Raw genomic sequence first — 16786 nt, forward strand, 5'->3', positions numbered from 1 at the left:
CTTGTATGATTTTTAATTTTAGTTTCTTGTGTATAATTTGGAGTTTAATATGACGTCCATTATCACTGAACTAGTATATATATTTGTTTAGGGGTCAGCTGAAGGACGCATCCGGGTGTGGGAGTTTCTCGCTGCATTGATGACCTTCTGATGTTGTCTGTTCTATGGTAGAGTTATTGTCTCTTTGACACATTCCCCATTTCCTATCTCAATTTTATCACTAAGGTTGGTAAAATATTGTGACTTACCTCCAACAAGCAGTCTGATACAAATCGAGTCAGAATTCGCCCTGTAAGCAAAATTTTATAGTTTCATTCTAATGCACTTTCAATGTCTGTCAACACTGACGTAAGCGTACTTGTTTGCCTTTTCAAAATACGTTTTTTTTCAAAGAGCTAAACATTAAAAATCTCGTGTAAATTATGCTTTGTTAACATTGGTGCTGTGAAAATTAAGTCTGCAGTTGTATTAAAAATTTTGCGCTCAACTTTGCCGCTCTCTGCTCTTAATGAAGGATAATACTGAAAGACGTATAAATAAAAAAAAAGATATAAAGAATTCCAATCTTCAAGGAAACCTGCCTATTATTCAACAGTTTTAGTCTTAATTTTGTTTTTTTCAAAAATATGTGCGATTGGGTTTATTTGATATGCAGTTATTTTTATATACCTATTTCTCTGCCTAAAAATATTAAAAAAAACCGTTTCGTTTTGTTGTCGGAAATTTTTAGCACTAGGTTGTAATAGACAATTATAATTAATGCGAAATATGCATTGGTTTTGAATATCTAATGCCAAGATAGAATTGATGAAAAATCCAATATTTTTAATGCTAACTTATTTATCATTTGTGATGAATACACCAAACCTCTCCTCTGAACCTTAATTTAAAGGGGATAAAAAGAGTTTTGTCACTTTTTTGTTTTCTTATTTGCATTATTTGAGTATAATAGAAACCAACCGTTATGTAATCGCTTAACGTGGTGTAACTTCCATCATGATAATAATTTCTGAGAACAAATAATCATTAATTTGGTCTTTGCCTAAAGTTTTTGTTTTATCTATCAAATTATTATAAGTATGAAATAGTTTAGTATCTTTCGCCTCTCGTTTTCACTAGGTATCGCAGGAATAAATAAATCAAACATCTACAATAACAAACCTGTGCATAAGTTTGAATCACATTCATATAAAACTCATCAGCCATTCTGTTTCAAGTGTTTGTCAATATACCTATTCATTGGTTGTGTCGGAAATTCAAAAGGATAAAATTGGTTAATTAAGATTTAAAGAGTATTTCTGTACATACTGCTGTGATGTTAAAACAATGTTTGCAATGTAGTTACTAAAAAATCAGACACACAAAACAAATATGACAAATGAATCACCAAAATACTTGTAAATATATATAGCATTTTATTTGGGTTTAATTTAATTTTGATGTAAAGTGTCTTTTGATTGGCTGAGAGTGTTTTGTGATGTGACCGTGACCTCGTCAGTGTTCGTGATTTACTACGGCTTTAAATGGAATTTAGAATTAAATTATAAGGAATGACTGTAATATTTTTCTGCCTATTAAAAATAACATAAAAATGTGGTGCACGATATCACATTTTTTATGTTATTTCTTCATACCCAGAAAAAATATTACAGTCATTCCTTAAATATTGTCTTTAAAATTTAAAATAAATACAAATCATAAACTTACCCGTTGCTATCTAAAGCTGTATAACAAAATATGTGAGGTCCAGCCTGTCCAGTATCTGGGGTCCATGATATATTGACATACCATTTCCTATTGGCATACACATCTAGTTCAGATTTCACCATTCCTTGTGGTGAAGCAGTTTGAATTTCTCGGATACTGTTTGACAAACAAAAACCTCTGTTCATCATGTTCATATATCGTTCAATATGGCTAAACAAAGATTTCTTGTTTGTCTAGATTATTTCAAAATTGTGAACATTTCTTACTGACATAAGAAAGATTATTGTTTATCAAAGTAATACTATTGAATACCAATTTCTATTCATGAGACATACAGTTAAATATTTCTATTGAACATTTATAATATCGTGTTCTCAAAGCAATTTGGATTGCATGAACTGACGTCATGTGTAATATGCCACAGTTTTATACACAAAACATTTATTCCAGATGAACTTGGAGGAAAGCACATCTTGTTGTTGTTTTGTTATTGTTTGGATTATGTTTGTCGATGGGTTGCTGGAGGAAAGCACATCTTGTTGTTGTTTTGTTATTGTTTGGGTAATGTGTGTCGATGGGTTGCTGGAGGAAAGCACATCTTGTTGTTGTTTTGTTATTGTTTGCGTTATGTTTGTCGATGGGTTGCTGGAGGAAAGCACATCTTGTTGTTGTTTTGTTATTGTTTGGGTTATGTTTGTCGATGGGTTGTTATTGTTTGGGTTTATGTTTTTCGATGGGTTGCTAAATCTCTTCGATTTAAACATTTGATTTTCGCAAAATCAACTCAGTAACATCAATAAAAATGTTTGATATCACATTTACGAAACATTTAAATGATATAGGAATTTAGAATGGATGGGTTGCGGCTGTTTAATATACATTTACATATTTGAAACGAGAACATGTTAAATTGATTTGAATATGGAATTGTAGTTACACAATGACAAACTGAGTCAGATTTTTGACTAACTTATTCTGAAGATGACAGTCGAACTAGGCCCAGAGGTAACAAATAAAAATTTTCTTCGACTCGACACGAAATAAATCGACACCCAAATTGAGTATCGCCGAAGCGGTTGATAATAGCAATAACGACTTGTGTTGTAAGGTCATGCACCCAAATTAATTATCACTGAAGCGGTTGATAATAGCAATATAGACTTGTGTTGTTAGGTCATGCACCAAAATTAAGTATCGCCGAAGCGGTTGATAATAGCAATATAGACTTGTGTTGTAAGGTCATGGACCAAATTAAGTATCACCGAAGCGGTTGATAATAGCAATATAGACTTGTGTTGTAAGGTTATGCATCCAAATAAAGTATCGCCGAAGCGGTTGATCATAGCAATATAGACTTGTGTTGTAAGGTCATGCACCCAAATTGAGTGTCACCGAAGCGGTTGATAATAGCAATAAAGACTTGTGTTGTAAGGTCATGCACCCAAGTTGGGTATCGCTGAAGCGGTTGATAATAGCAATATAGACTTGTGTTGTATGGTCATGCACCCAAACTGAGTATCGACGAAGCGGTTGATAATAGCGGTATAGACTTGTGTTGTAAGGTCATGCACTCAAATTGAGTATCGCCGAAGCGGTTGATAATAGTAATATAGACTTGTATTGTAAGGTCATGCACCCAAATTGAGTATCGCCGAAGCGGTTGATAATAGCAATATAGACTTGTGTTGTAAGGTCATGCACCCAAACTGAGTATCGACGAAGCGGTTGATAATAGCGGTATAGACTTGTGTTGTAAGGTCATGCACTCAAATTGAGTATCGCCGAAGCGGTTGATAATAGTAATATAGACTTGTATTGTAAGGTCATGCACCCAAATTGAGTATCGCCGAAGCGGTTGATAATAGCAATATAGACTTGTGTTGTAAGGTCATGCACCCAAATTGAGTATCGCCGAAGCGGTTGATAATAGTAATATAGACTTGTGTTGTAAGGTCATGCACCCAAATTGAGTTTCGCCGAAGCGGTTGATCATAGCCATATAGACTTGTGTTGTAAGGTCATGCACCCAAATTAAGTATCGCCGAAGCGGTTAATAATAGCAAAATAGACTTGTGTTGTAAGGTCATGCACCCAAATTAAGTATCGCCGAAGCGGTTGATAATAGTAATATAGACTTGCGTTGTAAGGTCATGCACCCAAATTAAGTATCGCCGAAGCGGTTGATAATAGCAATATAGACTTGTGTTGTAAGGTTGTATAGATTATAAAGCTTGGATGTGCCCCTTTCTACAAGAGTATATATCGAACGCATAAGAAGTTTACATTTCCCTACCTGACAGTTTGGCTCCCACTATTACTAATTATTGGTTCAAAATAGGTAGTGTTAAAGGGTATTCCAATGCAAGATCCGTCAACACGTGTTGGCTCAACAAAAGTTGGCTTACTGAAACATGCTGTATTTGAGCTAAACACTACTACTAAAAATTGTAATGGCACACTACTGAGTGCCTCCATAGATCCGGTAGAGTTGAAATCTTCTATTTGTACTGCAACACCATACCAACCAATTCGTGTTGCTGAATATGATACAGTACATTCTCTCTAAAAAAAACAACAATTCTTCATAGAAATTGCTACTTGCAAGTAAGCTATTTAAACTACATGGAGGAGGAGCACAACGTTCTGCAATCAAAGATTGTATTTTGATAAAAGACTTTTGAAAAATAATTTAATATTCCTAATTTTTTGTATCTTATTAAGTTCTTATCTTTTATTTATATTCTAAAAATTCCAGTTTTTTACCTAATGATTTAAAGCGTTTCGATTAAAAAAAAAATATTAAAAGTAACTTAAATGTATTGCACGAGTTTTCAACAAAATAAATATTACCTCATGCATTTCTGCTCCGCTGAAAGAGTAGCAAATGCCTCCGCATTCGTTTTGATTTGAAATTGCCCATCTGCATCTGATGTCGTCATTGTCAGGATCACTGACTGCATAAATTAATTAAAAAATGATTATTTTGATCATTGTTTCTGCTGATAACTTACAATGTGATTATTTTCAAAAACATATTAAACAAATGCATTTCTTATGAATCTATAATATTTAGGCACCGATAATTTACTCTTTTTTGTGAGTGAGAGGCATGGGTTTTTTAGTGTGTGTATTTTTCTTTCTATTTTTTTTTTGGTCTCCGAACGTAATTTTTTTTCTTCAATATCATATAGAAACAAACAATTTTTCAACTTCATGTCGTCTTTATTTTTTTTATCATATTTTCTTTGAAAACAAACTATGTTTGCCACTTCCCTTCTGAAAATAGTTTTTTTTCAAAAAAAAAAATAGATTTGTGCTAAACCTCTCATGAATATTCATGTTCTGTGGTCATAAACATTTGGAGTACGGGTATCGTACTCAGACTCAATTCAACAAATCAAAATACTAGAATGGTGTTTCGAGCACAATCTTTAAAATCTGAGTACTGACAATACTGAATAAAGTTTGATGAAGTGTTGAATTATTTGACGGCATACATATTCATGGTGGGTACAAATTTGAACAAAATGAATCCAGCTGTACATGATTTAAAGTAGCTTTAAATAATCCATTTTTTTCAGATAAAAGAATGGACGAGCTTGCACAATGAATTCAGATTGGAAATGTATCAAACAAACAACAAAGCGACCAAAGTACAGAAGGCCACCAATGGGTATTCAACACAGCGAGAAAATCCCAGCGCCAAAAAACTTATCAGCGTGAAATTTTCATTTTTTTCTCGGCAAAATAAAACACCATATACTAAGTAAATAAATCAAATTTTTCTTACTCAAGATTGAGAATATTTTTTTTTAAGTATAACCAAAACCATACGAAGCATCTACATATAAATGATAACATGATGCTATTGAAGGAATTTTGATAAACATTTTCAATTGTTAATAACATTTAAGAACGTAATTTATAAACACGAATTAAACTCTACCCGAAAGAACATACATGTCTTTACTTCCAACATATTTCTTTTTGTTTTGGTTAACTTTGTCCTTGTCATGCATTTTTTAGGAAAATACTCAACATTTATTTTTGTCAAAATCTATCAACATTGTTGTTTCGTGCTAACTTCAAGCGTTCATAAGTTGCTAATCTGTTTAGAAATAAGCAATGATATTGTTAGAACAATGAACTTGAGTAAATATTGTAAATTTTCCAGAACTATGGTTATGATTTTGAGATAGGACAAACTACAGTTGCCTTACGTTATCGTAAAAAGTACGTTACTGTAGGATCGCATTGATCTGTTAGATATTTTTTCAACCATACCCCTATATCTCATGCCAATGAAGTATAATAAACAAACACACAGCAAGACGCACAACAAAAATCAGCTGAAAAGAAGTCCGATTCATATGACAAATAAGTTTAGAGAAGAAACTGCTAGTAAACAAAATGACAATGATACGTATATAAAAAGGGACTACTATCAGTTACTGACATGCCAGCTCAAGACCTCAGTTTAATTGATTGAAAGATAATGCCTTCATCATATGAAAACCAAGCACAATTCCTCCCGTTAGTGATTTGGTATACCATCATAAAATATACGTGAAGCACATAACTAATGTCATGCCAACAACTGGATTTGTGTTTATTTTCATCACAAATCGAGTTTTCCTGTACCAAAAATATAGGGTCAAATTTCCACTTATTATCAAATTGCAGAATTGATTTTGTGACCAAATTCTTTAAAATAGGTAACTTGTATCACGCTTTTTCTTGAATTTACGTATGGTGCGTCTGAAACGTCCCTTTTATGCCCCATTTATGGTCATTATGTTTTCTGGTCTGTGAGTCCGTCCGTTTGTTCATCCGTTCGTCGGTTGTACCGTCCGTTCGTCCGTCCGTTCGTCCGTCTGTCCCGCTTCATGTTAACGTTTTTGGTCGAGGTAGTATTTGATGAAGTTGACGTCCAATCAACTTGAAACTTAGTAAACATGTTACTTATGATATGATCTTTCTAATTTGAATGCCAAATTAAAGATTTTACCCAATTTTCACGGTCAACTGAACATAGAAAATGATAGTGCGGATAGGGCAACTGTGTAATTGGGACATATTCTTGTTTTCTGTTGACATTAACACCACAAAAGGAATTAAAAAAAAAACTTTATACCTGGAATTGCAATTGTGTGATTGCACCCAAGCTGCAATCTTACAATAGGTTGCATTACTGATTTTGGAGACGAATTAATCTTTCCTGTATCATTTCTTTTGACTAAACTGGCAGTTGTTCGTAGTATCCAGTTCCCTCCTCGCCTATCAATTATTGCGCTTATCCATGCATTACCTACAAAGCTGAAAAAAAGACAAATGATTCATTTTAAGAATTGAATGCTTCTTTTTGTAAATTTATTGGGGTGAAAAAGCGTTGACCGAAGTACATTTTGTATGAAGCGCGGAAGCGCTTCATTCTAAAAATGTGCGCACGGTCAACGCTTTTACAACGCTATAAAGTTACAAAAAGAAGCATTCAATACTTATATAATTACATTTTTTAGCTATGATCATGAAAACACGAATTATATTTATTTTTTTATTTAATTCACCTGTGCACTTTATTGTTGGACCACGTGTTATCATGAATGAAAAGTTGTATTGAGCATTGCAACTGCTTACGGAATAACACGTGATGTGCAGTTAGCCAATCAGAATAAAGTATTATAATGAAACATACATCTAATGTAATTACAGATATATATAAACCACGATTAGAAGTAACTGAATCCATTTTACGCAATGGTTCGAAAACCGCTGAGGGAAGAACAAAAAATTGTGTTATTAATGCAAATTTAAAAATCTAACATTGCTGGGCTTAGCCTGGTATAACCACGTGTTATCAGATGGAAAATGTATGTTATAAGCTTCGTTTTTGTCTAATTCTTCGTCAATTTATCCCTTCCTGCACCCATTGTATAAAAAAAAATAATCAACGTGTGGTTCGTTTGATCTCAGCCTGTCATTGGTTAAAATCCGATTATGACGTCGAATTTGCTTGCTTTCCTCTGACTTTCCTATTGTGACGGCATGAGAAAAGGCGACCATGCCTGATGACGTCACATAGACAGAACACATCTTTTTGCAGATCATTCGAAAAGGAGGAATAAGTTTGCCTGAATATTATTTGAAAATCATTAGAGAAACAGATTACACCATCAAATCTCGTGTAATAAGATGTATATCCATTCTCGACAGTTAAATTTTGAATATCTAAAACGCTCGGCGAGTCTCGCGTTTTGAATTTGAAAATTTAACTGTCTCGAATGGATAAATGTCGTATCGCACTCAATGCAGTGGTAGAGTTTATATGTCTTTGAAAGCCGTGGTTAAAAGCCGACGAGTAAAGACATTACACAGACCACCGAAAGCTATATTTGTATGTAGCCTAGGTGGTCGAGTAGTCTAGGCGATTGACACGGTCCAGGTGGGGAAGGTGAGCTAACAAATATAGTTTTAAAAGGATTCAGTATGCCAAAAATACATATTTGCAAATATGTTTGTCTCTTTTAAACTGTGTGGTAATCTGATGAGTCTTATATTGTTTAATAAAATTGAAAATGGAAATGGAGAATGTGTCAAAGAGACAACAACCCGACCATAGATCAGACAACAACAGGAGGCACCGATGGGTCTTTAATGCAGTGAGAAACGCCCACACCCGGAGGCCTCCTTCAGTTCAGTGATAATGGACGTCATACTTAACTCCAAATTATACACAAGAAACTAAAATTAAAAATCATACAAGACTAACAGAGGCTCTGGGCTTGGGACCGGCGGGGTTAAACATGTTTTTGAAATCCCAACCCTCCCCCTATACCTCTAACCAATGAAGAAAAAACAAAGGCATAACAAAACCCACAGTAAAACTCATTTTAAGAGAAGTCCGAGTCTGATGTCAGAATAGGTAACAAATGAGACAATTATACATAAATAACAACAGAATGCTAGCAGTTTCTGACATGCCAGCTCCAGGCCTCAATTAAACTGTTTCAAAGATTATGTCTTCATCATATCAATATCCGGCACAATCCCTCCCGTTAGGGGTTTAGTATTAATGCCTTCATAAAATATATGAGAAGAACATAACCCATGTCATGCCAACAACTTCATAAGTTCATATTCCTTAGAAAGTCAAATAAATAAATATAAATCAATTGCTTTTAAAAAGCAATTGTAAACGGTCTTTCCCCCCTTTGAAACATGATTGTTTGTTATGTGTGTGTTTGTGTGTGTGTGTGTGTGTGTTTGTTTGTTTGTTCGTTTCTGTAAGGGGTCTATTTTATTCCGGGGAAGTTTCATGTTTAGTTCGGAAAGTTTTTATTTTATTTCAGGTCCAGCGCGCGACTCTTGCGCCAGATTGAGGAGACATCACGTGACGCGGGTTTTTAATAAAGAAAACTTTTTTTTTTCCTTTTTAGGTGGGGACGTTGAACATACAACATGTATAGAGACGGAATGCACACAATGTAATTTCTTTTGTCATTGTAGGAAATTGACATTTTGATCACAGTTCAACAGCAGTGTAACTTTAAAACACATTTAAGGATTATTTTCTGATAATGTACATTTGTAAGCACCAGTTTGTAACACAGATTAGTATTTCAATCTAGGAGCGGACATTTATTGTAGGATTTCACTGAGATTTACGGAACTAGCAAGCGATTTTTACGGCATTGCACTTTCTGTTCTCTAGGAAAAGTCTTGAGAGATATCTGCACCACGTTGTTTTATAAACTTTTAGTAAAGAACAATTGAAGGTCTTTCCACCACTAAAAATATATTTTGATATGAAAACATTCAAATTCAGTTTGAATGTCCATTCCTATGGCTTTATGATGTATAAATATGAATTTCAAGCAAAGGTCAAAATCTAGAACGTCCAATTTGCCTATGACCTTGACCTCAATTTCAAGGTCATAAACTAAGGACCTCAAATCAAGAGACCCTAGGTCCATAATATGTACGGATAATGAGTTAAATCACTTAACGCATTATTTTAAATATAAAAGGGGAGAAAACTCCCATTGACAGTCAATGTACCCCCGCAATTAAAATTTAAGTGTAACGACATGTCACTACTAACAATTTAGTAAAGATAATTTTTCGATATCTTTTACGGTGATTGAAAATAAGCCAAAATCAAAATTTAGAAAATGTGACCTTTGACCATGACCTAATTTTCATTTTTTTGGACTAAGGACCTCAAATCTAAAGACCCTAGGTCTCTATCACTTATGGTTTACCAGTTAGAAATGCATATTACTTATATCAAACATAAAAGGGGGGAAAACTCTCATATGGAATCTATATACGGCTTTGGTCAAAATAAAACAGAACATCCTTAGGATCTAACAAGCAATTTGATAAAATAAATTTGTAGGTTTCTTATACGGTTGCAAAGCCTTAGAGATCACAACAGTGTTCGGGGAGATAACTCTTATATGGGAAAGTATTCGGTTAAGTGGTGTCAGTTATGAAAGCGTATAAACTGTTCGATATCACATTCCAAATATCTAATCGACATCTTGTGAAACAAAAAAACAGCGAAGGAAAAAAATTAAGCGGAAGAAAAAAAAAGAAAAAAATAATCAGAAGAAGAAACCCAAAAGGTCTTTCCACGGAAAAGTGGAAAGACCTAATAATGGCAAATAATTGTTACACACAGCAGAATGTGGACACATTCACAAAAAAGTTTACATTTTTAATATTTCACTTCCACTTATACAGAATATCTTAAACTACCACAAAGATCAACAAAGATCTTACAAAGAGTATACAAATTCAACAATTTCTCTAAATTCAAGCCAAGATAGTGTCTTTGACATTTAACCTCTTACCAAATACAATTAAAATTCGAACATCCTACCTCCTATGATATGTGCGTCAGATCTTTTGGTATTCTATGTTGACTGTATTCCCAACTCTGTTCATACATGCACTTATCTCATATTTCGAGTCTGCAGGGTAATATTGATTGAGGGTGGGTAGTATATAATACTAACTAACTAATCCAGACATGATGGTAGTTATTGTAGCAAATTGATTTTTTTTTAAATGATTCCATGTTTTTTTTTTATTATGTTTAACAATAAGAAGTTTTATTGTTGTAAAGACTATTCAGTTGACGAGTGGATTCGCATTGATCAATCTGCAGCAATGCTACAACATAGACTTGATAGATAGTGAAACTGATAACCTTAATTTTATATAGATAGTAAAATACGATTTTTTTTAAATAATTATTTTCAAGATTGGGAGGAACGGTGTGTTCTTTGCACTCATTGTTAAGTTTTTGTAAAATAAACATACCCAATCTGGTACCATTGATCACTAGTCTCCGGAAAAGTATATGTAAGTGTATTTTCTCCAGACGTCCAATTTTCGTCTTCACTGAAATCAGTACAGTAGAATTGCATAGTACCTATATGTTTTGTAGACCCACAGCCATCCAGGCATTCCATGTCTCCTGTACCAGATCCAATAAGATCATGGATGTCTTTTGTACTTGCATCACATTGAGTATGCGAATTGAAATCACGACGCCATGATACTCTGAAAGTGATACGAACCTGGAATAATCAAATAGTGTTAATGATTGGTTAGTTATATTCCATTATGTATTTAAAAAAGAAGTATTAAGATGTTGGAGGTATAAACATTTTGTTTATTTGTGGATTACGCCTTTACTTTTCCTTAATCCTAGCTGCAGATATGACCAGTCGGTAAACGAGAGACATGAAGAAAGAAACAAACGAAAATAACTGATTTTTATTTTCGATCATATCAGATTATTATATGTCATTTTTCATATCGCATGTATTATCAGCCCTAGGTTCAATATCAACCCAAGAGCCGCATGGCTCGAGGGCTGATATTGACCGAGCGCTGATAATACACGAGATATGAAAAATGGCATGTTATGATCTTTTTATCATATGCTTCAACGATGGAGAAAAATAACAGATTCATATATATTGATCCTTTTACGTGGCTCCAAAATAGAAGTTCAAAGATCAAAAAGTTCACGGACGTCGGACCCAAGATTTAATACACTCGATATGAAATCTTTCTATCATATGCCTCAACAGAGAAGAAGTGATCACTGTTTGGAAAAGTCAACTTTTTTTAAATCAACTTTCTAAATTATGTTTGAAACTTTTAAAAATGCATATAATTAATATTTTTTGGTTTTTTGTTTTTTTTTATTATTTTACACAATACACTTTCCAGTATCAAAATAATTGTTTTGTATACTACTTTTTATTTTTTTCACTGAAAACGTAGCATTGAGGTTTATTTTCCAGAATTCGCCGAGTATCACCGGAAAGCATGTGATAACAATCGAAGCATGCAACAAAAAAAACATTACTTATCAGCCCGCTATGCACCAGTTCGAAAAATATGGAGTTTACGTTAATTTAATGTTATTATCATACAGTAAAAATCATATGTTATTTCGTCTAAGTATGTGATAAATGAAATTAACCCATCATTTGGTGTAAATGTATATTATAAATAAATACGAAATTTATCTAAATTAAAAACCAACTTTTAAGAGAACAATTAAAGGTTTTACCACATCACTTGTTGACACTGGATACAAAGACAGTTGTTACAACGCGTATAGTGCTAATCAACACACTACAACATGCTACAGAAGAGATCCGAAAGTTACCGAAGGGACATAAGTCAGAAATAAAGTGATAACGTCATGGCTAAAAATAAAAGACAATCAGACAAATAATAGTACACAAAACACAACATATAAAACAAAGACTTATCAACAAGAATACAAACAAAAAACTGATGCGTTTAACATAGCCATCAGCTTTTGAGCTACTTAGTAAGATAGCATCATCTATATCGCAATAAGTAAAGTTAAAGGAAACTGTTTACTTATTACTTTCTTCATAATAAGTTCCTGTAATAATGTTGTCTGCTCTTTGTTCGGTTTGATGTCTCTTTGAAATATTCCCCGTTTCTATTCTCAATGTTATCCTGTATGAAACAATCTCATATGAATAAAGAAACAAGTCGACAAGAAGAGGTGCACTCAATCAAAATACAATTTTAACTAAAGTAAACATTCATTGAACGAGTAACTTTGACCTGTGATACAATGTAAATACGAAATCAATAAAATAAAGGGGAATAAATAAAGGTAACAGTAGTCAACCGCTGTGAGATGTACACAACAATTACCTTCAACAAAAGTCCGCCATTTACAATAAATTACACAGGTAAATGAAAATAATTTTATTGTCAGGTATACCAGTTTAAATGGAGAAAGGAAATACGTTTACAAAATAGATCGTTTTGTTGTTCATAGCACGAAGAAGTTAACATGGATTCTCTGTAAATATCAACCATGCCACATATAGGTCGTGGCACGCATAGTCTCAGAAAAGCTTCAAACTTTGTCAGTTAATACACTTTTATGTATAAATGAAAAAAATATATTGATATTGTTGCTATGGACCATGGTTGCCATGGTAACAGGATATTCTAATTTTACCTTCAAATTTGCTCTTTTTCAACTATGAAATAGGTCTACTTTGGGCATTAATATCCACTTAAATAGCAATATATTGGTAAAAATACCTATAATTTATATGAATATCATTACAAATTGATATAATGATTGAATTTAAAAATAAAAAATATTTTATGTTACCCTGATTTGATCCTTGGATACATGGAAGAGTTCAACAGGTATATAAAATACCCAATTTAGACAGTTTTTGAGGATGTGTAGCAAGCATACGCATCCAAGTTGGAATATGGCATTATACTTTCCTTTGAGGCAGCATATTATAGTTTCAATATATGGAATAAAATTCTTGGGGATCTTGTTTCCAAGAGCGGTAACCATGGAAACAAAAAAGTTAAATTTGAAAATTTTTTATCAGTTTTTTCATTAAAAAAAGCAATTAAAAAGTTAACTAATAACTTATTTAATCTTACATAACCGTTTATTTATTATTTACAGGAGAAATTCAACTTAATGACAAATGATAGGTCTGTTGCTATGGAAACAAGGCTTTCAAAATTGATTTTTTTTAGCGAAATATTGTAAAAATTTGTAAAATCTGCAAATTTAGAAAAAAACCAAGATTAAAACAATTTGAGAATTATAATGACATTATACAGACTAAAGTTTAAGTTCAACTTAAATCTGGCAATGAAAATGGTTACCATGGAAACATATGGATTATATCTGGAGATCTGCAATAAAGTCTAACATGTCTTTTTTTTTACGCAAATCAACATCAACACTATTTATTTGTTGCAATAATTTTGAAATGTAAATATTTAAAATGCTAAAACATATCTCATGTAAACATTAGAAATGCTTTCAATGTTGTCAAGATGTTTGCTATAGCCTTGATATGCAAAAGAAGACTAAATTTATAGTCATACCAAACATTTATCAAAGCTGGTATATAGACGAGATATAACAGTAAACATTAAATAACACAAAAAAAGCATTACACATAGTATTAACAGGTCAAATTAACAAGAATTGAGAGCTAAAAACAATTTATATTAAAAAAAATGCATCAGAGACTGAAATCAACTAAAACTTAAGGCATCTTTACACGAAATCCATTGGATGTTGAATTATTACGGATTGGTAATTTAGTCTTAGATGCATGATTTTTTTATAAGTTGTTAGAGGCTTTGAACTAGCGGTAATTGAACTGCAAGTACTATCAGATCTGTATCTAGTGTCTTTTTGTAATTGGGATGTACAAGTACCCGTCCACGTCCTGTTGTATTTTTATTCATCTGATGAGTTAAGCCTTTTTCAACTGATTTTTATAGTTCATTCTTATGTTGTACTAATATACAAATTTCCCAGGTTAGGGGGAGGGTTGGGATCCCGCTAAAATGTTTAACCCCGTCACATACCCGTAGCCAGGGGGTTCGGGGGGTTCCGACGAACCCCCCCCCCCCTTGAAATCAAATAAGCACTGTTAAAGTCAACGTTTTGTTCAAATTGTGACTGTTAAAGTCGAGTTCATAAGTCCAACGAACCCCCCTTGGAAATTCCTGGCTACGGGCCTGCCGTCATTTCAGTATATGTATTTATGTGCCTGTCCAAAGTCAAGAGCGTGTAATTCAGTGGTTGTCGTTTGTTTATGTGTGACATATTTGTTTTTCGTTAATTTTTTGTATATGAATAAGACCGTTTGTTTTCTCGTTTGAATTGTTTTACATTGTCATTTCGTGGTCTTTAATAGCTGACTTTGCGTTATGGGCTTTGCTCATTGTTGAATGGTGACCTATAGTTGTTAATTTCTGTGTCATTTTGGTTTCTTGTAGAGAGTTGTCTCATTGGCAATATACCACATCTTCCTTTTTTTATATATATAAAACACATCCCAGTGATTCAGTATTCTAAAGAAATCCTACTGCCTCTTGATACATTTATTTTTGGCATTACACACGTTATGTCTTCTTTGACTGTCAATGACTTTCTATAGATATTAATCAATTACTCAATTTGACTATCACTAGTCCTTAGTAGGTAATAATGTTGAGGGATTTAAAAACAGATGACAACGACCCACAATACATAAAATGGGTATAATTTTATATTTTTGTGTTTCCATTTTGTAAATGTTTTACCGAGAGAGTATTCGAGTATCGCTCGGTAAATGCAAAGAGTAGTCGATTAGTAAATCTTTACCAAGTTGACATCCCTAATTTCTAATTTAATAAGACAAAATAATAATCAATAAATGCCTTCATGGGCACTTACTTTTCCACAAACATTTCTCTAAGTACTATTTATTTCTAAGCAACCTTTCATTATATCTTGCATTCTTGTTTCAAATATCATTGGAATTTTTTCTTATTTTTGTCATACAGTATTTAACACACTGTTAGATTCATTCATAGTTTACCGTCAGTTAGAATACGAGATATTTTTTTAAATATCTCAAAAAACAAGGTTGAATTAAAAAAGTTTATTTTAAATTAATGACTAATGTGGACCAACAATTAATTGACCAAGGCCACTGCGAAACTGGTAATGAAAACTTGATAGTTTTTAACTTCCGTGTCAAAATATTGGTTCAGTCAAAAATACACGAAATGGACTGAAATAAATTCTAATACATTTCTGATTTCAGTTTCAATTCAGTTATTTTATATGCACAAACAGAGTTAATTTTTAGAAATAGTATCTAATTTTTACATCTGCGAATAATTCCTGAAACCCTTTATGTTAATCAAAATACATTGTGTACCTCATTCCGGTTTTCTGTTGGTTCCCACATTATTATTCCACCTCTGAAATGCGACATTTTTATATAATCGAATTGATTTAAACAAAAAAGGCACAGAAGTAATGCCTTCATTCTGACTTCTCTTTTCCACCGTGTCAGACTTTGCAAGGGGTACAACTAGTAGCTGGTAAAGACTTTGCTAGCTCAACCGTATAAATTAAATAATTGTATTTTTAACGTGGGTGGATTATGTCATTTAATCGTTCGACAGAAATTTTTGTAAAATCGTCTTTACATTCATTTCCGATTGTCGCCTTTTTTTCTTTTTTTTTAATTCTACCGTTCTGATTGACCCACTTCAAAAGTTCTGATTGTCTTACATTGTTTCACGATGTTCAAAAAAGTAAAATCACAAAAATACTGAACTTAGAGGAATATTAATTCGGAAAGTCCATAATCACATGGCAAAATCAAATAACAAAACGCATCAAACACGATTGGACAACAACTGTTATTTTCCTGACTTGGTACAGGCATTTTCAAATGCAGAAAATGGTGGATTAAACCTGGTTTTATAGCGCTTACCCTCTCACTTTGATGACAGTTAAAGTTGTTCTTAAATAACAAAGTAACTGTTGATTGGTTATTTCAAATCAAAGTAAAATTAATCATTTGTGAGCATATCAGTTGTTAATATCTTTACTTTTTCGAGTTCTTATTCTAATTTCAAATCATTAAATTCATCAAAATATTCTTAAATGTATCAAGTTTGACAGTTTGAATGTGACAGTACATTTTTTAAGGTTTCATTTTTAGAATTACAAAAA

At 32.8% G+C, this 16786-nt stretch overlaps 1 protein-coding gene across 1 annotated transcript in view; it reads right to left on the bottom strand.

Annotated features, from left to right (window-relative positions):
- Positions 1–16175, bottom strand: part of LOC139513416 (uncharacterized) — a 93324-nt gene extending 77149 nt beyond the window's left edge. The window contains exons 1-7 of the mRNA XM_071301861.1: positions 15981–16175; positions 11035–11294; positions 6842–7023; positions 4558–4661; positions 4001–4269; positions 1708–1863; positions 249–289 (exon numbers count right to left, since the gene is read on the bottom strand). Of these exons, the coding sequence (XP_071157962.1) occupies positions 249–289; positions 1708–1863; positions 4001–4269; positions 4558–4661; positions 6842–7023; positions 11035–11294; positions 15981–16091 (1123 nt within the window). The 5' untranslated portion in view covers positions 16092–16175. The remainder of the gene's footprint in view (positions 1–248; positions 290–1707; positions 1864–4000; positions 4270–4557; positions 4662–6841; positions 7024–11034; positions 11295–15980) is intronic.
- Positions 16176–16786: the final 611 nt, after the last annotated feature.

The sequence above is a fragment of the Mytilus edulis genome, chromosome 2 (assembly GCF_963676685.1).
Source record: "Mytilus edulis chromosome 2, xbMytEdul2.2, whole genome shotgun sequence".
In the NCBI taxonomy this organism is placed as follows: domain Eukaryota; kingdom Metazoa; phylum Mollusca; class Bivalvia; order Mytilida; family Mytilidae; genus Mytilus; species Mytilus edulis.